The 23458-nt window shown below is 39.5% G+C and overlaps 1 protein-coding gene across 2 annotated transcripts in view; it reads left to right on the top strand.

The window, feature by feature from the left end:
• Nucleotides 1-4400: 4400 nt before the first annotated feature.
• Nucleotides 4401-23458, top strand: part of Ube2v2 (ubiquitin conjugating enzyme E2 V2) — a 34790-nt gene continuing 15732 nt past the window's right edge. For both annotated transcript variants that reach the window (XM_036198003.1, XM_036198002.1), the window contains exons 1-2: nucleotides 4401-4467; nucleotides 20132-20280. In XM_036198003.1, the coding sequence (XP_036053896.1) occupies nucleotides 4452-4467; nucleotides 20132-20280 (165 nt within the window). In that variant the 5' untranslated portion in view covers nucleotides 4401-4451. The remainder of the gene's footprint in view (nucleotides 4468-20131; nucleotides 20281-23458) is intronic.

Genomic DNA, 23458 nt, shown 5'->3' with positions numbered 1-23458 from the left:
AAGGTCATATTGCTGAAATATGTAACATATTTAGTTAAACATGGAGAAATTGAGCCTGTTGCTTAACTAGAGGTTTCATTGCTACTGAGTAGGGTGTGTGGTACTAGAAGTTACTCTTCCAGAGTATTAATCATCAACCTAGTTGTTAACCATGCAAACTGTAAGGAAATTTGTTGTAGCTCTGTGGGTTTGGTCCCAGGTGTTGGCACCAAAATGTGGGTTCTGCAACTCTGGGAAAGGTATCCTGACTACTTGGGGAGTTAGGCAACACCCTGAGCTGCTTAGGACAGCTCTAACCACTGGAGATGCAAAGAGACAGTTCAGCCCTGGAGGGTGAGGTTATTCTGGACACATCAAACTGCTCAGAACAGCTCTGCCCTGAATGTGTCCTGGACACCTGGAGCTTTTTAGGACAGCTCTGACAGCTGGAGCTGCAAAGAGACAGCTCAACCCTGGAGGGGAAGTTTTTCTGACTGCCTGGGAGAGTCAGGCCTGGAATTGCTTCAGCAGGGAAGGGTATCCTGACTGTTCGGGTGAGTCAGGATATACCTGGTATGATGGGGGATGGTTTTACTGCAGGATATTACAATCCTCTTCTTTGCTGGAAAGCTGCTACAGCTGAACTTTGCTTAGCCCTCACTTAAGGAGCTTCCTATCATAGCTCTACTTCTCCATCCTAAGAAATTGCAGAAATGTAGCAATCTCCTCCGGCTCTGGAGAAAAGTGTTACTTTTTCAGCTCTTTCAGTTCCTTCTTGCTCTGTCCACTGAGGGACATCTCAGCAAGGGTCTTCTGTTCAGCTCCCCCTTGCTCTGTCCACTGAGGGATGTCTCAGCAAGGATTTTCTCTATGCCAGTGAATGAAGATCTTCACACCCACAACTCTTTTGAGAAAGAGATTTATTTGGGGAAGAGGAGTTCAGGAGAGTAGCTACCTGTACCAGAGTGGAGAGAACAGCCCTTTTTTCAAGACAGGGTTTCTCTGTGTAGCTTTGCGCCTTTCCTGGAACTCACTTTGGAGACCAGGCTGGCCTCAAACTCACAGAGATCCACCTGGCTCTGCCTCCCTGGGATTAAAGGTGTGTGCCAACACCACCAGGCCAGAACAGCCCCTTTTAACTGACCAGGGCAGTTATAAAGGATATCTTGGGGGTGGAGTCAACCAGGAGTTGACTTGGGGCCCAGGGTTCTACTGTCCTGCTCTGTGATTGGTTCATTTCACAAGTCAGTTGGCCAGGGGTAGAGATGGCTCTGATTTGAGCCAAACTGTGTTTCTTTCACTGGCCTTACTTAGCTTTTTTGACACTAATTTTAAGGTCAAGGCACATTTCTTTCACTGACTCTGATTCTAGGGACCAAGAGCGTTTCTTTGGTACTGGTTTCAGAGTCAGGGCACGTTTCCTTGGTTAATTTCTCTGGCTCAGATCCCAAACCCAGGTTGTATTTTTTTTCCCTGGTCTTGACCCCCTGGGCCAGGGTTCTACTGTCCTGCTCTGTGATTGATTGGTTTCACAAATCAGTTGGCTAGGGGCAGAGATGGCTCTGATTTGAGCCATACTGTGTTTCTTTCACTGACCTTATCTGAGCCATCTTTTCCTAGTTCTGGGCTCCAGGGTCAGGGTGGGTTTCTTTAGCTAGCCCCTTTTCCCTATACAACCTACAACAGTGGCCTGCCTGTGGCACAACATCATGGGAGTAATCAACTACTCTCTGATTGGATTTAAGGCTCACTTAAATGAAAAGGAACCTATGACTGAGACTTCTAGGTTTGTCAAGAACTTGAGATTGGATAGGCTATGGGTCTAAAGGACAATTAAATACTATTATTATGCTAAAATCACACTGCAATCAAATGACTTCTAATGGCACAGATAAGTGCCACACTCAGCCATCATCAGAGAAGTTTCTTCTTGCAGTAGATGGGAACTATCAGACTCACACTGGATAATGTGTAGCAAGTGAGAGACTTTGGAGGGCTCAGTTCTTAGTGGAATGTCTTTATCAAGTCCCTTCCCTTGAGGCTCAGGGATTTATGCATAAGAGCAGGCAAAAAGATTGTAAGAACCAAGGTTGATGATAGACTTCAAGGATACAATCTCTTCCATTCACATACAGGAGTGATACACATATGAACTCACAGAGACTGTGACAACATACACATGGCCTGGATAGATTCAAGTTAGATAGACCCAAGTTCTGAGAGGGGAAAATGGACATGGATTCCTACCCTTAACCAAGAAGCTACCTGTAATGGATACCTGCTGGCAAAAAAAGTATTTGTTTTTTTCCAATGGAGTCTCAGTGGGTATATTAACTACACTTCAGTGTGAATCAATGCCTAGAAGTAGTTTATCAACACAAATCAAACCCAAAGCTGTAGACTTTTTTTTTAGTCTCATATTACTTTGTTTGGGATTTTTTTTTTCTTGTTGAACTTTTGCTTGTATATTTTAGTTTCTGTTTTTGTGGGGTATTTTTTTGTGTGCTTCTTTTATTTTGTTTGTTAGTATTTACTTGTTTGATTTTTTTTTTTTTTTCTAGATAGGGTTTCTCTGTGTAAGAGCTCTGGCTGTCCTGGAACTCACTATATAGACCAGGCTGCCCTCAAACTCACAGAGACCCACTTGCCTCTGCCTCCCAAGTGCTGGGGTTAAAAGCATGTGTCACCACCCCCTGGCTTTGATTTTTTTTTTTTTTTTTGAGACAAGATTTCTCTATGCAGCTCTGTCCTAGAACTCACTCTGTAGATCAAACTGGCCTTGAAAAGTTGGCTGGCTACTACTATAACATTTTTGTCAGATTTTCTCCAGTCTGTATATATTGCAAGCAGGTCATTATAGTAGGTTGCAGGGTTCATAACTGGGTGAGATTGATAATTACTTTTATTCTCTGGTACCCTTTCTGGTACCTTCCACCACTGTTAATGCTAGTTAGTATACATGAAGCATCTAGTTGAGCAATAACTGGATTTTTCCATGTTTAATTAATTACATAAATATTTGGTATCTTCAACAATAGGGTCTTACTGTCCGGTTGTCAAGGGTAACCAATAGCATTGTGAGTAGCCTATAATATTTGCCTGTGTGGAGTATCTATTGTACCTGACTTTGGATATTTTAAAGAGACTTTTAGAGTATGGAATTTTTGAAAACTGGACTTTTAAAGTTGTACTGTATTTTATTTTATCATTCACCATGTCGGAGAGAGGGGCCGTGGATCAAAAAACTAAGACAAGAGACAACAGGTCATTGGTGTCAGCAGAACGCAGAATGCTGTTTATTGAAAGAGGGAGGAAACCTTAAATACAGGCTTACAGCACAATGGAGAACCCCTGGAGGGCAGAAGTTTGCTTCTGATGTTTACAATCTTACATCTAAGCTGTTAACGCCAAATGCAGGACACACAAACAAGGAACTTCCCTCAAGCATTCAGGAGGGTGGAGACCGGCAGGGCAATCAGCATAGGGAGGACATCAAGGTCAAGGTCCGCAAGCAAGGCGGCAGTTACCCAAATTGGGAGGCCAGGGCCCTACACTTGGGGACAAACAAGAAAGGAAAATTATGGTTTAACAAGGATGTTTGTCAAGTTGTCAAGGAGTGAACTTGCATTGGCTAATCTTGGTTGTGAAATTGAAACAAATAGGAAGAAGTAATCTTAGCTTAAGAATTGGCCTGTGAACATGTCTGTGAGGCATTTTCTTAACTACTATTTGATGTAGGAGTACCCAGCTTGGCATAGGTAGTACCATCCTTAGGTAAGTGGGCCTGAGCTTATAAATAAGGTAGGTGAAAATAAGCTTGGAAGCAAGCCAGTAAGCAGTGTTTCTGTTTCTTCCTGCTTCAAGCTCCTGCCTTGAGTTTCTGCCCTGGATTCCCTTAATGATGGACTATAACATAAACTAAAATTCCTAAGTTGTTCCCTAAGTTGCTTTGGTTATGATGTTATCAGAGCAACTCTACAGCCTAAGTGTAACATTGCAGGCCTTGCTCTAGAGCATGAGTCTCTTTGGAATTTTTTGTTTTTTAACAGTTGTCAATACCCATGTTTGACGTTGGTTCTTAAAACGTCTGGCGTGATGTAACTGCTACCGTCTGTCTAGACATTATTTCAATATTTAATACAAAGATTCATTGCGGTATTTCTCCTTGAACACACTAAAGAGACAGTATTGGAGATCACAGATCTTTAAAAAGGCTTTTCTTTAAAAAGCCCTTCTAGTGAAGGGCTGTCTTCGTCTCCTAACCCCTCCCGAAGTTTTTCTTTGGCTTTTATTGTAGAATTAAGTGTCCCAGTTATCAGCAGGGGCAAATTTTTCCCCCTGCGGGACAGAAACCCAGCAGCGCCTCCACTACAGGGTGCTCTGTGACGCAGAGAGGAGAGCTGGCGGAAGTGACGCGTGACGTCCTGCGTGAGGCGGCTGCGTGTGGCGGCTGCGTCTGGTAGCAGGAGAAGATGGCCGTTTCCGCAGGTCGGTTCCCATCCCGCTCCGCCGCGCTGTCGCTGCTGGCTGGGCGGCCGCGCGGGGCTGCGGGTGCGCAGTGTGGAGGGCCACGGGCTTGGGCAGGCGGCGGGGAGGTCGGGCCGCGCGTGTGCGAGCCTGCGGTGACGGCGAGCCTGCGCGCCCACTGCCCGCGGGCCGTGCGGGAGCACCGGCACACCAGGCCGCCGCAGCCGCGCTGGGGGTGCGCTGTGCTGGGGCGGCCCCGCCTGGCGGCTGTCACTGCCCGTCTGCGAGGCCCGGGCGGAGTGGCTGCCTGGATGGCGCCGGGGGTCTCGGCTGGGAGCCCACCTGACACGTGCGGGAGGACGGGACTAACAGGGAGGGCAGCTGCTCTTTGGAATAGGGGAGCGATGGTTTCACTTAGCTGGCCAGATGCGTGCTATATTTTTTATTTAAGTGAAAAACTACAGTATACTGCGAAAGATGAAAGCTAATTGCACAACACTTGGTACTTAGATAAGGGTTCGATTGCTGTTTACCATGTTGGGTTTCCTATTAGCAGAGACTTGGAATTTAAGTGTTGATGGGGTTTAGAAATTTGATGACTTAAAAAATGTGAAAACAGGTAAAAAAGTATGGAGTTTCAGCATTTAAAAACGTTGGTTCATAAAATTTATTTTTTTCTAGTTTTTATTGAATCTAGGTTGTAGAAATGGAAGAGGTTGAGTGGATATTGTGATTGTTACATTTCAAGGTAATACCTTCATATACATTTTTCATATTGATTGTCTTACCTTCGTGTGTATGAGTGTTATAGACAGTAAAATATTTAGCAGTTTGACCTCAGAGAAATACATCAGTGTTTTTCTTGTCAGAGCTGACTAAGACCAAAGATTATTTTTAAAGTGACATTTTAATGTTATAACTCTTATTTCTTTACTTGTTATTTGAAATCTATGTTCTTATGAATGGGACCATAGTTTTTAAGAGTTTATGCTTAGTACTTTAAAATTTAAGTAATAAAATGGTGCATTGTAATATGAAAAATGTCTACTTGTGATTGCATTTGTTTATTGAAACATGATAACACTACTCTTATGAAAGCATGTTCATTATCTTGAAAAGTCCAGCAATTAGATAATATGAGTGGCACATACTTTTTGTTAAACTGTTTTGTTCTTGGAAACTGAATGTATACTATAAATAAGCTTTGATGGATTATTTGTGTCTTTATTGTGTATTAGATACCTGTATCCTGTTTGTTATTTTCACTGATTTTTAGATCAACGAAGTGGGAAACCTTTGGTATAATTAAAATGCATTTTAGAAAGTTGAGCTTATTTATTTATTTTTTTGAATTAGGGTCTTATGTAGCCAGGCTGGCCTTGGACTCTAACTGGAAAAAAGGTTGGAGGAAAATGATTCAAATTAGACTTGAGAATTTCTGTTGAAATTGAGAAACCAAAGAAATAAAAGCTTATACATAACCGGTCAGGAATAGAAGCAAGAGTATAATCTAGTACTCTCTCCATAATGAATACTTCCATAATGAATACTCCAGAGTACTCCTCAAAGGACGACCTTTATTCTGTTTTAGTCTAGTGACTTTCATATATTCCTTCCCAGGTGAGTTCTTCGTTTACACACTTAGCTCCTCATGTAGAAGTGGGTCTGCAGTTTCCTCCTTTCCCCATGAGTCAAGAGGATTTCATAGAGCTTCAACATTACTTAAGGGTGTTTATTAATATTTAGTATCTGTAAAATTTCATTTGATTTAATTATTATAATTTACTGTGTAAAAAAAGAAAGTTCTGTGTGCTCTGTGATAGTATGTCTATAATCCCAGCACTGTGGTAGAGGGAGTGTGAGTTCCTGATGAGCCTAGGCTGCATAATAAATTCAAGGTTAGCCTGAGCTAGATATTAAAGTCTGCCTCAAAAGGAAACAGAAACTAAACACCCTTCTGTAATAGTTTTTAGAAAAATTGTGATGATGGTGAGGTGTGCATAGCTCACGTTCAGTTCTCTCCCTTTGATAGCTTAGTGTAACACATTTGTCGAAATTAATGACCCAGTACATCCACATGTTTATTGTAAGTCCATACCATATTCATATTTTCAATTTTTACTTACAGTCCTCTTTTGGTATCAAGTACCCAGTTTAGGTACCACATCACATTATAACATGAAATATTAAAAAGTCCCTTAGATTGTGTTAGTATTGTGATGGGACTGTAGTTTCTTTGAATGAAGATGCATGGGGAACTTGGGGGAGGGGAATGAAAATTTTAACTTTATGTAAGTCTGTGTGAGGACAGGAAGCAACCACAGAAAAAGAATTATCCTTTTCAGAAGTGGTCAGAGTTGTGTATACTAAAAAGACTAATGTAGCAGTATTCTGATTTCCCTACTGCTCTAGACCACTGTGCTCTTTATCCATGGCACTAATCCTCGTTCTTGTTTTCCCAATGTGTATATGCCAGTGCTCACAAGTAGTACTGGAAGAGAATGACTTGAGCCTCAGAACTAAATGGTGGAAGAGTTGAGCTCCAGTTTATTTCCCTCCTGAAACTCACTACTGGCCTAGTAGATTTTCCTTGATGTTCTTGATATACAAACTCTTTGATACTGTGGTCAGATAATACAGCCTCATCATACAGACAATCCTTTCTGTACAGAATGGTTTGAGGAAGTAAAAATGACAATGAAATTTGTTCAAAGCAATTAGTTAAGTGAACAAGTTATTCTGAGATCTGTGAAAAATGTCAAGACATTAAAAACTCTGGTTGACCGCAAATGAGGGAAGGAGTAAAATTAATAGTGTAACTTAAACACTTTAAAGACATTACAGTTCATTTTTTGATGTAACACTTGCCAAATGTAATTAGAACACCACTCCCTCTTTTCTTCCAATTACATAAGTTAGGATACAGAACAAGAAACTTCCTTTCTAAGATTTGGTGAGTGGGGAATAGGTGAACACTTCTAAGTTGGGTCATCTAGCAGTATTTTACCCTTTGTCCTCTCAGTGTTATGAACTATCTCAGATTCCTCTGTGGGAGTTTTTCAATACTATGATATCATCCTTTGGATTTTTTGGGTACTAATATTGAATCTAGGGCTTCTCATGTTTGCTAGGCAGATACTCTACCATAGTGCTATATTTGCAGCCCTTTTATGACTTTTTAATTTGATACAAGGTACTGCTGAGTTGCCTAGACAAGCCTTGAACTTGTGATTCTCCTGTTTAAGCCTTCCAAATAGCTGAGGTTACAGGCCTGTAGCATCAGACCTATCTGAAATCATTCTTTTCTTAAAACCAGTTTTTCTGTTTGTGTGGATTAAATAACTTGGAAGGTAGAGGTAGGAGAATCAGGATCTCAAGGTCATCATTGGTTACGTAGTGGGTTGTTTTGTTGTTGTTGTTTTGTTTAGTTTGTGTGTGTGCATGCACACATCATGGGATACATGAGACCCTGTCTTACAAACCAAAACAGAGGGCTGAGAAGATGCTCAGTCAGTAAAGTGTCTGCCAGGAAGCACAGGGACCTGAGTTAAGATCTTCAGAACCTACATAAAGCTGGAGAGTGCAGGTAATGTACATCTGTAACCCAGTGTTTGGCGTGGTGTGGGCAAGACAGGTGGATTTCTAGAGCTTATTGGTTGGCTACCCTAACCAATCAGTAAGCTCCAAGTTTCATAGGAAACGTTTGTCTCAAAAAGTGAACAAGCTGTTGAGGAAGACATTTAATATTTACCTCTGGCCTCCACATAAACACTCATGTACTTTATGTAATGATAGCATAATATGGTAGAGGAGATTTGGAGTAGTTGGGGTTGGTGTTATTTACACTGTGCTAACGGAAGTTTATGTAGATGGGAACTATTCCTACCAAGGTTACCTAACTATGGAAACATTCACGTAGTAATTAATTTGGGAACTCTTAAGCTTCAAAGTAGATAGAAAACATGTTGACTAGAATAATAAGATTCATTGTTTGAGAACTAATGTAAAGTGAGCCTAAAGTATATGGAAGATAAGGTGTCAGATCAGGTTTGGGAGTAGTGTATTGTTTACAGAGTTTTTGTTCATTTTTGTGAGAATAAATGTTATTCTTAGTTTCAGTTGGAACCTAACAAAGCCAAGACTACAGAAGAGAAATCTTTTTATCTGTACCTTAAGGTCCTTACACATGTTGAATAATAGTTGTAATGGACAGTACATTATGGCTCTGCTATCTTCTAAGCCAAGTTTATTTTGTAGATGAGCAGTAGAACTCTAGGCATGAAATGCCTTTGTTGAGATTATTTAGATGAACAATTCAACCATAAGGCCAAACTTGAGTTATTAAACATGGGATGAGTAATACATAAACTTTCTTGCTAGCTCTTTCATTGACATCATTTTGTAAATAGTCCAGGGCTAGTGTCTTGAACATAGATTCTTTAATCTGTTTTGGCATTACTATCTTTTATGTATGCTTTGGTTTATTTTGTGCATATGCAGTGATGTGAGCCAGGTGTGATGGCTCATGCCTGGAATCATACACTTGAAGCAAGAGAATTGCTGCAAATTTGAGGACAGCCTAGGCTACATAGTATTTTTCAGGTCAGGCTAGGCAACAGAGTATAACTCTAAAAACATGGAAGCAGGGGGAAAATGGAAAGCTAGTGATGTTACTTCATGAAGATAAACATCTTTACCATGATAGAGATTAAAGACATTATAGAACATTAAAACTTCATCTTATATGGAGTGAAGTGATGCCTTTAAGATTTTTTAAAAATGGGCTCAGTGGTTAAGAACACTTGCTGAAGAGGACCCAGGTTTGGTTCCTAGCACCCATGTAGTAGCTTCCAGTAATCAGTAACTCTATTCTAGGTAATCCCATGTCTTCTTTTGACTTCCACAGGTACTAGACATACATGTGGTACATGTCCATACATTTAAACAATACGTGTGCACATAAAACCTAATTAAAAAAGGAAGGTTGTTCATAGTATCCAAATATTGTTTCACATTAACAGATTTTTTTTTTGTAAGCATAAATGTGGCATTTTAGCAAAATACAAGTGTAATTATTCTCTTAAGGATGGCTATAAACTATTTTCTCTTTGAAATTATTTTGAGGAAAGGAGGAGAAAGAAGATTATTGATAATGCTGTGAATGATTGATACAAAGTCATTTTTCTAGTGGGTCCTATATCCAATCTGATTCGTTAAGTCTTAAACCTTTCTTCTGTCATATCTGTTATTCCTGAAGTACCCCTTTTTGGTGTATGTGGGTGTGTTGCTGGGGATTGAACCCAAGTACTTGTGAGTGCTAGGCTCTGCTGAGCTATATTATATGCCCATCCCCACCTCCCAGAGCTAAATCTTTTAGAAATATTTCACTTACCCATTTTCCAAAATAGACCTTTAGAGAAGACTATTGTCTTAGTGTTTTCTTGCTACCATGAAACTTATAGGAGAAGGAGTGTATTTGGGGCTTATGGTTTCAAGGGGCTAGAGTTTATGACCATCATGGCACCAGATAGTCAAGTATAATGCTGGAGCAGTAGCTAAGAGCTTATATCTTACAAAGACACAGCCATGAGGCAGAGCAAGCACAGTGGTTTGGTGTAAATCTTTTGAAACCTCAAAGCATTTCCCCAGTGATATATCTCCTTTAACAAGGTCATACCTAATTCCAAACTGTTTCACCAACTGTGGACCAAGTATTCATATGTGCCTTTTGGGCCATTCTCGTTTAAACTGCCATATCCCACTTCCTGGCCCCCATAGGCTTGTGACCCTATTATAGTGCAAAATGCATTTTAATTCCACTTCTAAAGTCTTCATAATATTTTAGAGTCTGAACATAGATTAAAAGTCCAAAGTCTTTTAGACTCAAGTCAATCTCTAAATTGTAGCTCCATATAAAATCAAAAAGCAAATTATATACTTCCAACATATAGTGTGACACAGAACGTACTTTACCATTCCATAGGGGAGGAAAGGGAGCACAGTGAGGAAATACCGGACCAAAGCAAGACCTAAAACCAGCAGGGAAAACTCCAAATCCTGTAACTTCATGTATGGTATCACAGTGCTTACATGGCTCTGCCCTTCCAGCTTTGCTGACTGTAACACACTTCTCTCTCCTCTGCCTGTTCTACTCCCTGTCTGCAGTTCCCCTGGGAGACATCCCATGGTTCTGGCATTTTTTCCCTTGAGGTCTTGAGGTCTCTAACAGAAGTCTAGGTTTCATTTTTTTACAGCTTTCACACAGTGGCCTCTCAGGGCCTCCTTGGAGGACTCCCCTGCCATGTCTGGCTTCAGAGGATCTCCTTAACCACAGAGGAAGATTCTTACCACTCTTTTATTCCTGTATTCCTGTAGAGCCACAATAACAAAGACAACACTGCCAGGTGACTGCCTGCTTTGGGCACCTGGCCCTACATTTTCAGAAGTTTTTCCCTGTTGTTACTTTTTAGGAACAAAAAATTCCACAGTCCTTTTTACCAGTTGGAAGTTTACATTATATTTCCTAATTTCCTAATGTTCTTTTCACTATTGACTGTATATTTTTTTTATTTCTTTTTCCCTGTTTGCTCTTATCTATTATGGACCTGTATAAGTTGTTACTAATAACCATGAGATAGAGTCACTATTAGGCTGTCTTGAAATCTCTGCTAAGGAAATTAATCCAATACCTTTCAATTTAGCCTCAGGCAGATTCTTAGGACAAGGGCAGAAGGCAGCCACATTCTTTGCCAAAATATCAAGAATTGTGTTTAGCCTAGTTGCTTCTATTGTTCTTCAGCATTATTGTCTTCTTAACCACCTACTAGGATGGTCTGTTAAGTCCTGCTTACAGTGGTCAACCATTGTCTTGGTCCCAAGTCCCAAAGTCATCCCCATTTCTCTGAAAACATCATAACTAAGCCTGTTACAGCATCAGCCCACTCCCTAGTATCAGCCTCTGTGTTACCTTTCTATTTTCTGTGACAAAACACCACACCAAATGTTTAATTTGGGACTTAGAGTTTTAGAGGGTTAGCTCACGATGGTGAGCTGCAGCCGCAGAGAGCTTGCATCTTAATCTCCAAGTTGGAAGCAGAGGCTTACTGGGAATATCGGAAGTGTTTTTGAAACCCACCCACAGTGACAGACCTCCTCCAACAAGGCCACACCTCCTAATTCTTTTCCAAACAGTTCCACCAACTGAGGACCAAATATTCAAGCATGTGAGCATATAGGGTCATTCTCATTCCAACAACAATAAATGTCAAACTACCACTATATATTTATTAGGGAAGACCAGGAAGATTGAGCAATACCTCTGCAACCCTGATATCTTAAGGGATTTTCAAACTATGTGGGAGAAGCCAAGAAAGCCCCAAGTGAACACATAAAGAACAAGTAAAGAGTGGTACAGTATTATTGATATATGGGCCTTGTCAGATCCATGGGAACCTGGTAAACCACCCCTAAGGCCTCAGAGGGTGGGACTAGGAATGTTGACATTTTGTACAAAAACTAGCAACTTAACTTTCCTCCTCCTTGTATTTATAACCTGAAACATCTGGCCTCCAAAGACCTCCTCCTGAGAATACTTAATTGCTCTCTCTGTGCCAATAATATAAATAAAATAATAAAAATGCTGAGTTGTGTGTGGTTGGTGCCATTCTATCAGAGTGTACATAGCCCGCCAATCCCCAGCTTTTCTGTATGTGTGTCTGTCCTTCATCCCTTTGCTACTCTAGTCAGTTTTCAGGACCAAGCCATTCAGGACGCAACAGTTACTAAAAACACCATTCTTCTTTGGCCCTTAACCAGATAGATCATAAGGTATCGGGGACGACGGGGGGTCTAGCCCCTCAGTAGTCCCCTCCCAGGGTCCGGGAAGAATCTACAACCAGCTGATAATTAATCTTTGAAGAAAGGAAATGAATCTATGTACATGAAATTCCTTAGTCCATATACTTTATTATTCTGTCAGTTCTCTCTCTACAAGCTTATACTCTGCTCTCATTTTTAGCTCCTTTCTTGCCCAATTTCTCTTCACATTTATCTGTTGTCCTCTCCAGGTTCTATCTTAATTTCTTCATCTAGTTCTGTCCCTTCTCGGTTCTCATCCATCTAGTTCTTTCCCACATCAGCTCCTCTCCCATCTCCTCTCTCATCTTGTTCTTCACCATCTGGCTCTTCCTCATCTTCCATCTCGTTCCTCTAGTACTCTCTTCTAGCCTTTCAATCAAGTTCTTCCCCATCTCAGTTTGTTCCTCTCCAGTTCTTACCCATCTAGTTCTTCCATTCTCTTTTCTCCATCCCTCATGCCCTGGAAGTCTTTATATATATATTTACAAGCAGTAATCCCTTGGCAGTGCAAAGCCAGGCTTCCAGGGTCAAATGGAGGGGTGATAAGAATCACATAGAGAGGCAATAACTGTTAATTATCATTTGCAACACCAAAGGGAAGTGACCAATGGGGAAATGAATTAACTAAAGGCTAAATTTGGGTAATATCTAAGAAGAGGGATCTTATGTGCTCAACTATAGTCTTAAACGTGATTAGTAGAAAATGTTAAGAATCTAAGTTGCTAGGTCAGTGGGAGAAAATAAAACTGCCTTTTTTTTTTTTTCCTGTGGCTCCTATCCGTCCAAGCTCTCTGCCTTTTATCTGCAGGGTAGGGGGAAGGTGTGTTCAGTCCCTAGTGTATAGCTAGATGCCTCTGATGATAGTTAAAGGGAGATCTGGAACTAGAGGTAAGGTTTGGGAAAGGAGGAAGTTAAGAAGGGAGTGTGCAAGCTAAATTGTGTAAAGCTATTACTTAACGTCCACCTGACTTAGGTGGTGTCTCCTTGTGGGATTTACTTTAAGTCAGGAGACTTGCATTTGGGCTGCTGTCACTGTTAGTCCTTGAAAGTGGCTAAGGGAGATATCTGATCCCAGAGAAAGCCTTTCCTGAGGCTGTTTTCCAAATACCTGGAATGTGAATGTCCAGAGAGTGATTAGTGCACACTGTTAGCCCTTCTTAGGGAAAAATCAATTGGGAAAACTATGAAGGCACACATGATTTTCATAACAGAATACAGCTGGTATATAACAAGCCAAACAACACCAAAAGCTCTTTGGAATTTGGCTTCCTCTGGAGGAATTCCCTGATCCCTCCAGGTAGTGACTTTGTCATAACCAGCTGAGTTCATATGATATATTCCTGCAGCCCGCAGCAATAAGAATGCTGAAACTTGAGTTCAGTTTTAGGGAATTATTTTTCTACATTAAAACAAAAACAGAAAAACAGCTTTACTGAAATGTACTATTTAAGTCTGTTTAATGAGTACAGTCTGTAGGAGTTTAGTGTATTTAGAGGTATGTGAAGTAGAGTAAGATTTTTGAAAAAAGGCCAGTCAGATACTGATTTATTGATTTTATTTTAGTGATTTACTTAGATTACTGCTTGTACTGACTTCACTTGCTACCCATAACAATGAGTCATTGCCCTTAACAACTAACTGACTGCCACACAAGCTTCTATAAAATTTTGCCTGCTTGCTCACCCCACCTTGTAGTTTTAGAGCATAAAATAAAAATGGTGAACTGGTCCCGAGACTGTGGCCTTCTACAAGCTTTTGCCTCTGGTTCATAGTGACATCATTTTATTCTCATTGGTTTCAGAGTTTCAAATGTGTAGTCATTGCTGCAGTCACTTTAAAACATTTTCAGTTTTTTAGGAATTAATTCTAAACTCATTAGCACTATCCCACTTCCCCCCGTGTCTAGCAACTTCCAAATTACTTTATGTCCTAGTAACTTTGCCCCTTTTCTCTTTTCCCATGTGTGGAATCGTGTTGTATGTGGTCTTTTGTGTTCACTTTATTCACTCTGTGTTATGGTTTGGATATGAGTACCCTTCTAAAAGACTCGGGTGTTGAAGGTGTGGCCCTTGTTTGGCAGATCTAGTCACTGAGAGTTGATTGACTTTGATGTTAATTAACCCATTGATACATTCATAATTTGATGACATTTTGAGGAGGGGTGGAAAGTGGGAGCCTAAATAAGGTCACTGAGATTCTTTCTTGTTCCTGGCCCTTTCCTCTCTATTTTTGTGCTTCCTGAAGGCTGTGAGGTGAGCAGCTTTCCTCCACCATGCCCTTCCACCTGGATGGTTCTACCTTCCCACAGGTCTGAGACCAATGGGGACACCTGAGGAAGGACTGAAATTGCCCTTAGTTGTTGAAGTAGTTTGTTATAGTGATGGAAAACATACTTTGTGTAATGCGCCTAAGGGCCATTTGTGTTGCAATTGTACACATCAATACTTTTATACTGTTTGGTGGTTGAAGAAATGTGGTATATCTATACCATACATTTTATTTGTCCATTCACCTGTTGATGGTCATTTGACTACTTTTAAAATTTTATTTTGGCCATTGGGAATAAACCTTCTGTGAACATTTGTATCTGTTCTGAAATATGCTTTTTGAGGTAGAGACCTAGAAATGGAATTGCTGGGTAATAGTGATGACTGTTTAACTGTTGAAGGAACTGCTGCCATGCTCTTAGCAGCAGTGTCTGGTCCTGCTTTCTCTACATGCTCACCAGTACTTCCTGATGTTTGGTTCCAGCCACCCTGTGCATGGGATGTGGCATGGTATCTTACTACTTTGTTTGAGAATCAGGGTCTGAACATTTATTATTCTTTAAGACTCATGTGACTGCACTTAGACTTAGAAGGCAGCAATGAGGACACCTATGCCTTTTGGCAATCTGTTCCTGATGTTTTTCTTTGGCTTCCTTCATCTCAGCTGAAAGTTTAGCATATTCTGCAGCCACTTCCTTACTTTTATTAGTGCATCGTTTTTTTTTTTTTTTTTTTTTCAGAGCAGCATGTCAACATTTCTGTTCCAGGACATATTGGATGCTTTGGTCCAGTGCTTCTTATTTTCTTTGTTTGAGGGCTTCCTAACAACATCCTGGTGGACATGGTCTTTAGAGAGATTGAAAAATTTTTAGTTCTAGCTCTTTTGGGCCCTACCTACCAAGGCATACTAGTTAGTGTCTGACAGTCTAAGTAACCAACCCTCCCTCCCCTCCCTCCTTCTCTCTTTCTGGTAACCAAATTGAGAATACTCAGATTGGTACCCACAATAGGAAAGCGTGTTTGTTGTTCCCACCACTGAATTGGACCATATAACCCTTTCACTCTTTTCCTAAAGCATTGGCAGCATGTGGTGCTCTTCTTCTCATAAAGTATGAAGTTAGAATTTAATGAGTTTCTGACATTGGGTGGCTGGGAAGGAGATACTCAGCTTCATCTTGACATAGCTGATCATCTAGGAGGCACCATGAAAAAAGTCTTACTGTGGTTTCCCTGATGCCTAGTGATGCTGAGTATCCTTTTGTATGTGTGTTAGCCATTTATATGTGTTCTTTAGAAGAGCCCATATCTGTCAATTTTGTTTTCATTTTTAATCTTAAATTTTAATAGAGTATCATGTAGTCTAAGCTGGCCTTGGATTTACTATCCAACCAAGACTGGCTTTTTAAATCTTTTTAAAAATTTATTTATTCTTACAGTTTTGTGTGTGTGTGTGTGTGTGTGTGTGTGTGTGTGTGTGTACCACAACTTGAATGTGGAGGTCAGGGAGGTCAATTTGTGGGGAGTTGAGTTTTCTCCTTCTATTATGTGGAGCTTAGGGATTGACCTTGGGTGTCAGACTTGGTGGCAAGCACCTTTATCTACTGAGCTTTTTTGATAGCTGGTCTTGAACTCTTGAGCCTCAGGGCTTCTTTACTTACCAAGTACTAGATTATAGACATATGCCACTGTGGCCAGTGCTTTGACTATTCTTAAATTGAGCTGCTTTTTCTTTTCTTAATTGTTTAGTTGGAGAACTTCTTTATTCTAGATAGAAATTTCTTCTCAGATAATATACTTTGCAAGGATTTTCCCCATTTTTTCGTTACTTGCCTTCACTTAAAATAATACATAGATATAGTAACAAAAGAACTATATTTGATTACATTTAAAAAGCACAGTTAGTTTTCAAGTCAACTGGGCAGAAAGCCCTCCTGCTTGCATAAGCACTGCACCTTTTTTTGCTTGTGGGACTTTTCTCAGTTCCTCCTGCTGCTTTCAAGTCTGCCAAGCTAGAATGTGTTTGAGCTTAGCTTTCTGAACCCCATACCTGCTCCTGTTTTCTCCTGTTTCCCTCCTGTTGAGAACTTGTGCCCATGCTTTCATTGCCCTCTTTCCCACTGCCCACTAGCTCTGCTCTATGATGGAAGGAGGTACTGACCTCTGGAGAGTCTGGTTTATGCTTCTGTCCCTCTGAGAACGGAGGATTTTGAACTCTTGAGTTCTTGCTGCGATTCTTAGGGCCAGGGCCATCCTTTGCCTCTGTTGTCTTGCTTCAGGGATAAAGCTGTTACTCAGCCCATTCCTCCCAGTCAGTGTGTTTGTCATCCTCCTTTTTGGTGTGGGTGTCATCTCTAGAGCCCTGTGTAGACAGTGACTTTTGATACGTGCTTTATTGCCTAGCTTGCCCTTTGTTTTCTAATTGATGACTTTGTTAGATTGGTTGTACATGATTGCCATGTGACAGAGTGGCAGGAGTCTGATCTCACCTTAAGATTTGAAGTTTAACCTCACATTAAAAAAGTATTGTAGCTTATAATCAGGAATGTTGCAAGTTCTGTGGAGAGACTGTAATTGTGCTCTAGGTCTTTCAGTGTGATGACTGAAATGTTACTGAAAAGTACAAACAATGCACAGGTTGGTAATACTGTTGTTTGTGCTAGAATCATCTACGCAAATTACTTGCTGCTGTTTACTAAACAGTATGGACAAGAGGTAATTTCCCTAGAGGAAATGCTTGTTATTAAAAAGTCTTTATTTTTTTTGAAATGTTTACTTTATAAACAGTGGTTTGAAGGAATAGCTGTTTATTTTGTTTTATTCAGTCCTCTGATTATGGAAGTTAACTACAACTTCCCGGATTACATAGGAGGGTAGTTGTCACCAGTTAGTGGTCTTTGTCAGAAGACCACACATCTGTCTTTTAAAGTATGTGCCATTCTTAATTTTACTGAGAAATTAAAACCAGAAGAGAGAAGCCAGAATGTGTTGTTACTTGCCTGAACCCCCTACTTTATTCTAAGGAAAGCACCCCCTTCATAGTTAGCTGCTTTGCTGGAGCATGTTTAGGGTATTGCTATGTTCTCCCTTTAGCTTGTTTATTTCCTAGCAACATCTATTGCATATACAGACAACTTGATGCTTTGTATTTGAACAAATCCATTACCTGATTTTATCATTGGGTTTTAAGGTCTTAGGGAGAGGCATTTTGCCTCTGAATGTTCAATCTCAGCAGCACTTGGTTTATGTTGATCCATAAATACTGTGAGAATAAAAGCATTTGCTGTAAGTTCAGCAAAGTTTTACACTGGGTACCTATTGTGTTGTCATCATTTCTGGTGGTATTGGCTCTATGCCAGTGACTTAAGACTGAGAAAATAAGTTTCTCAAGTACAATCTTATATGATGATATTTTGCTGCTTTTAATTTACCATTCTGAAGTGATAAAATCCGAAAAGTATGTTATGTCCGAATTCATCAACATAATCGAGGCTTATTTCCTCTTTATCTAGTGGTATTAATATGTAGCAAATAGATTTGTGAATGAATAATAATCCATGTAGTTTTAGGGTGGGTGGGGGAAAGATGGTCAGAGTCTTTCTGGTGGTCACATAAAAGAGTAACAACTGTGTGATTAATTTTTCTCTCTCTATAACACATGACTCATACCATGGTATCAGGAACTTAGCTAGTCATCTAAGTTGGAGGTCCTTTGACTCCTGGTTGAAGCTATAGTAAAGTTGCATCAAATGTTCAAAGTTTGATTTGAATTTTGTTTTTGCATTTTGACTAGTTCAGTTCTAGATCATATTTTAGTATCTGTTACATCTTACAGTTTAATTGTAGTATTTTATTTGGACTCTTATGTAGTTGATGCCATTTTAGAGTGTAAAGAGGTAGTTATAAATCTATTTAAGAGTCACTCTTGGGTGGCGAATGTATTATATTTAAAATGCTTCTCTTCTCACCTATGAACAAAACATGCCAATTTAAAATAATGTTAGCTATGTTTTTGAAATACTTATTTTGGAAACTAAACTCTCCTGGTGACTTCATTTTAACAAGATAATTAGTATAGTTTTCTCCTCGTCATCTTCTTTTGTTTTTGTTTGTTTTGTTTTTTGTTTGTTTTTTTTTCTGAGATAGGGTTTCTCTGTGTGGACCAGGTTGGCCTTGAACTCAGAGATCCACTTGCCTCTGCCACCCAAGTGCTGGGATTAAAGGTATATGCCACCACCACCAGGATAGTCTTATCTGATGGGTTTTTTCCCTCTGTAAATTAAAAATTTACTATTAAACTAGCATTTGTATAAATTGTCTCTGTAGATGTTGGCTGTAATTTAATTGCAAAGTTTTTGTTTTCCAAAGCTTTATAGGGCTGGGAGCATAGTTCAGTAGTAGTGTGTTTGTGTGGGGTACTTGAGGCCCTAGGTAATAGTTGAGTGATAGGGATTATCTGGCAGATGTAGGGCTCCTTTGATCAGGGACAGGAGCCCTAACTACTGGGACCAGTGGAGACCACCTCAGTATTCTAAGATTGAGTGAAATTCTCATTAAAAAAAATTATTGGAGTGTGTATATTGTTAATTGAATTGTCTGGTTTTGCCCATTAATTTTATGTTAGGGTCCTTGGCTAAGAACCTCAGCTAGGGGGAAATGTTCATTTTATGATAGTTTCCTCATAATTGATACATGCCAATATAAAATTGAGTAGGAATTTATATACATGTTCAGTAATGTTGATAAAGTTTTACACAATGCTTTCTAGTGGCATTCTCATTAAAAATATTTTTTCATACTGTATATTTTGATCATATCTTCTTCTCCCCATATCTTCCCCACCCCTGCCTGTTGTCACGTTTTCTTTGTCTGTCTGCTCTTTCTCTCTCTGTCACAAAAAACAAAAACAAAACAAATTTGAAAATCAAACCAAAAAACCAATAAGGCAAAAAAATAACAAAAGAACACAAAAAGCCTACCCACACATGAAAATGGAGTCCATTTTGTGCTGGCCTGCTGCTCCTGGGCATGGTACCTCCCTAGAGTGTGGTTGATATATACAGTGACCATCCAGTAAGATTCCATTAGAGAAAACTGACACGTAGGGACTCACAGAGACTACATGTACATGACCTGTTAGGGTTCAAAACTGACAAAATCCCAGCTGAGAAGGGGAAGTGTACACAAAGTTCCACCTACCAAGAAGCTATTTGCAATTGACACCAACTGGCATTTTCATTTTAAGAGACTATTAGGCCAGATATTTCCTGAGGCACAATACTTTTTTGAGGGAAGTTTGCCTTTGGGTGAAATAACTTGTGAAAACTAATCTATAAAAGGCTTAATTATGTATTTTGTGCTGGATGGTGGTGGCTCATGCCTTTAATTCCAGCACTTGGAAGGCAGAAACAGGTAGATCAATGAGTTCAAGGCCAGCCTGATCTACGGAGTGAGTTCCAGGACAGCTAAGGCTACATAGAGAAACCCTGTCTCAAAAGAACAAAAAAACATGTATCTCTTAATAATTATGAGCTTTACATTGACACTGACCTTTTTTTGTATAGGAGTTAAAGTTCCTCGGAATTTTCGCTTGTTGGAAGAACTTGAAGAAGGACAGAAAGGAGTAGGTGATGGTACGGTTAGCTGGGGCCTTGAAGATGATGAAGACATGACACTTACAAGGTGGACAGGCATGATTATTGGGCCACCAAGGGTCAGTGCTATAAATTATACATGTTTACTGTTACTATTTATTGTTTGTTTTGAGTGAACATTTAATTTTATTGTAATAAAAGATGTGATAACTTTTGACAGGAAGAATTCCTGCATTTTTTTTGTATATTCTATGTATATTTAATTTATTGATATCTCTTTTTTGAAGGGTGTAAGCTTGATTAGCAGGAGGACTGGGGTGGAGGAGGAGTGGCATGTTTGTTGGCCACAAAGTGCTTGTGTTTTATTAGAGAAGAAAAAAAAAATCAGTCCAAGTGTTAGATTCTAATATGGCTGAGCAAGTTTACCATGGTTCTTCTATTAGAATAAGTTGAGGAAGGTTGAACAGAAGAGGAAGTTGCCTTTGGAATGGGCCATTAAAAGACTGATTGTTAGGATTTCTGAAGGTTGAGATAGGATGGAAAATATTCCATATCAGAGAGGAAGAAAAGGGAGGAGATGGAGGAGATATTTGGAAGTGTATGTCACCTGTTGCCTGCTCGCTTATGTGACTGAAGATCTTTAGATTGGCTTGTAGTGATTACACATTGCTGTGCCCTCTGTTTCGAAGGCCTGGGTGGGATATTATAGGTCTTAATGCCCTAATTTACAAAATATAGCAGTAAATCTAAGACTTTTCTGGAGTTAGGTAGTTCAGTGGTAGAACATATGAAGTTAATATGCATATCACATGGGTTTTTCAGCAACAATAAAACAAAATAGGTTTTTTTTTCCTTTGAGATAGGATTTCTCTTTGTAGCCCCAGCTGTCCTGGAACTCACTCTGTAGACCAGGCTGGCCTCAGACTCACAGAGATCCACCTGTCTCTGCCTCCTAAGTGCTGGGATTAAAGGTGTGCACCAACACTGCCTGGTAAGACTCTTAAATATTTTCTAGTATTGTTATTGATCTCTTGTGCATTTGTTCTTAGGTCTTTCTCAGGATTGTGTGAAGTTTTTTTTAACGTATTTTTTTCCTAGATGGAGATAGGTTTTCCCACATTGTATTATTTATTCAGTGGTCTCATGCAGTGCATTGAAATGGGTGTTATTTAATGTTGTGACTTCCAGGGAAAATACAAAATTGGAAGATTTATTTATTTGTTTGCTTGTTTATTGTGATACTGGGATTGAACCTAAGGCACTGCATGTGCTTGACAAGTTTACTACCACTGAGCTGTATCTCCAGACTCTTTTACTTTTTTTTCTGAGACCCAGTCTTTGACTCCTCCAGGCTGGCTGTGAACTCACTCTGTGGGCTAGGTAGACTTTGTACTTTAGTCCTGCTAGTTCAGCCTTCTGAGTAGTTTAGGACTATGATCTCTTCCATGAGGCCCAATTTTTTCTCTCTTAGCTTCTGATGAAAGAATCTTACCTGTTCTGTTTGTATAGAATTTTGACTTTTTCCTGGTTATTAAAAAAATGTTTCATGTAGTTAGCAATGTTAGACAAGTGTGTTTTATGGCATTTGCTGGTGTTTCTTTGCAGTCTTTTTATACTAAGTCTGTTGTGAGTGCACAGTTTGCAGACTTCATGTGCACTCTTAAGTCTCCTTTTTACTTGTGCTCTGATTCTTCCACAAGACATTTGAGAAAGGAAATATAAGATTGATGGCTAAAAGACTTTATAACTTGGTATTTGTGATGAAAACTGATTTTTTTTCTACTGATGGTAAACATCATTGTGCTAGTCTAGCTAAAAGAAAAGTAAAAGCAAGTAGTTATAATATTCTGGCATAGACTGGTTTGAAGATTTAAGTCAAAACTTGGTAAAATATAAATTTGAAATTATTTAGGTTGGGTTTTTCTTTATATCTGAGTTTATCAGTGGTCTTGAATACAGACTCTTAGCAGAGTTTCTCAATGGGGAGGAAATGCTGTAGCCTCTACTTTATTTTTCTTCATTTGGGTCCCCAGTGGGATTCCTAAGCTACTTGCTTTTCCTGGTGTCATTTGACACACAGGAAATAGCAAGTCCTGCCCTTATCCAATTGGAGCTAAAGGCTATTTGTGTAACTCCTGTCTCTTACTTAGCTCCCTGAGACATAGGCAGAGATGTCATGAGCCTTCTCTATGGGTCACTGCATTGGAGGTGTGTGTGTGTGTGTGTGTGTGTGTGTGTGTGTGTGTGTGTGTGTGTAGTGCTACCTTTCTTCACCTTAAAGGGTTAGAGTTGAGGTGTATAATGCACATTTATTTCTTTAGAGTTTTACATGACAAGGTAGGCTTTATAGAATTTTACACTGCCTGCTTAAGAGTGCACAATCTGCAGTATGGTTGCACAAAGAGAGCCTGATCCAGTAGTACTAGACAAGAGTGAGGGCACCGAACAAGATCTATTAGATTTTTCTCTATCCCTGTCTTTGTGGAGATGAAAAATTTACTTTTTTTCTCGTTGTAAGGATGAGGTTTAATGGCCTGCTTTAGGGTATGCCTGCCAAGTTTTGTGATCTGATTCAGGCGAGAAGAGAAGGACCTAGTGTTCATTTGTTGTTGTTGTTTTGTTTGGTTTTTGAGGGGCAGGGTCTTGCTGTGTAGCCCAGGCTGATTTCAGACTTAAAGTGATCCTTTTGCCTCAGCTTCCCTAATGCTTGGATTACAACCTTACCACTATGCCTGGAATTTTTTGTTTTGTTTTTTCTTTTTAATATAATTTCTTTAGATAATCTGATCTGCATTCAAATTGGAGAACCACGAAAAAGAATCTCTTTTGAGAACTGTTTGATTTCGCTCAATTTTTTATAATACCAAATTGCTGGGTGTATAACTGTTAGCTGTCAAATTTGGGTGAGTTTTGTAGAGCTCTTTCAAAATATTGAAGTATTTAATAACACGTATCAGATTGTTTTATAATTTTATATTACAGTAGTTTAATGTTGCATATCAGAACCCCACTTAATAATAGCTCTTATTTATCAAAGCTTAATGTTTGAATAAGCTCTGTGTTGTTAACATGGCTTATGTTCTCCCTAGTTTTATATCTTATACAGACATCAGTAGGTATTACATTTGCTACATTCATTTATTATGTAATTTCCTGTTTTAGAACTGTACTGGTAAGTGAACAAAAGTTATAATGAGAAAGAAAAGCTAATAATTACATGAGAATAAGCCCTTAATAGCCTTGATGTGTAAGTTATAGCCTTAAAATTCCTGTATTATAAGAATGTAGGCTGGGCAG

This window comes from Onychomys torridus, chromosome 8 (assembly GCF_903995425.1).
Source record: "Onychomys torridus chromosome 8, mOncTor1.1, whole genome shotgun sequence".
In the NCBI taxonomy this organism is placed as follows: Eukaryota; Metazoa; Chordata; class Mammalia; order Rodentia; family Cricetidae; genus Onychomys; species Onychomys torridus.
The sequence above is the reverse complement of the archived record's forward strand: the minus strand, read 5'-3'. Positions and strand labels throughout refer to the sequence as shown.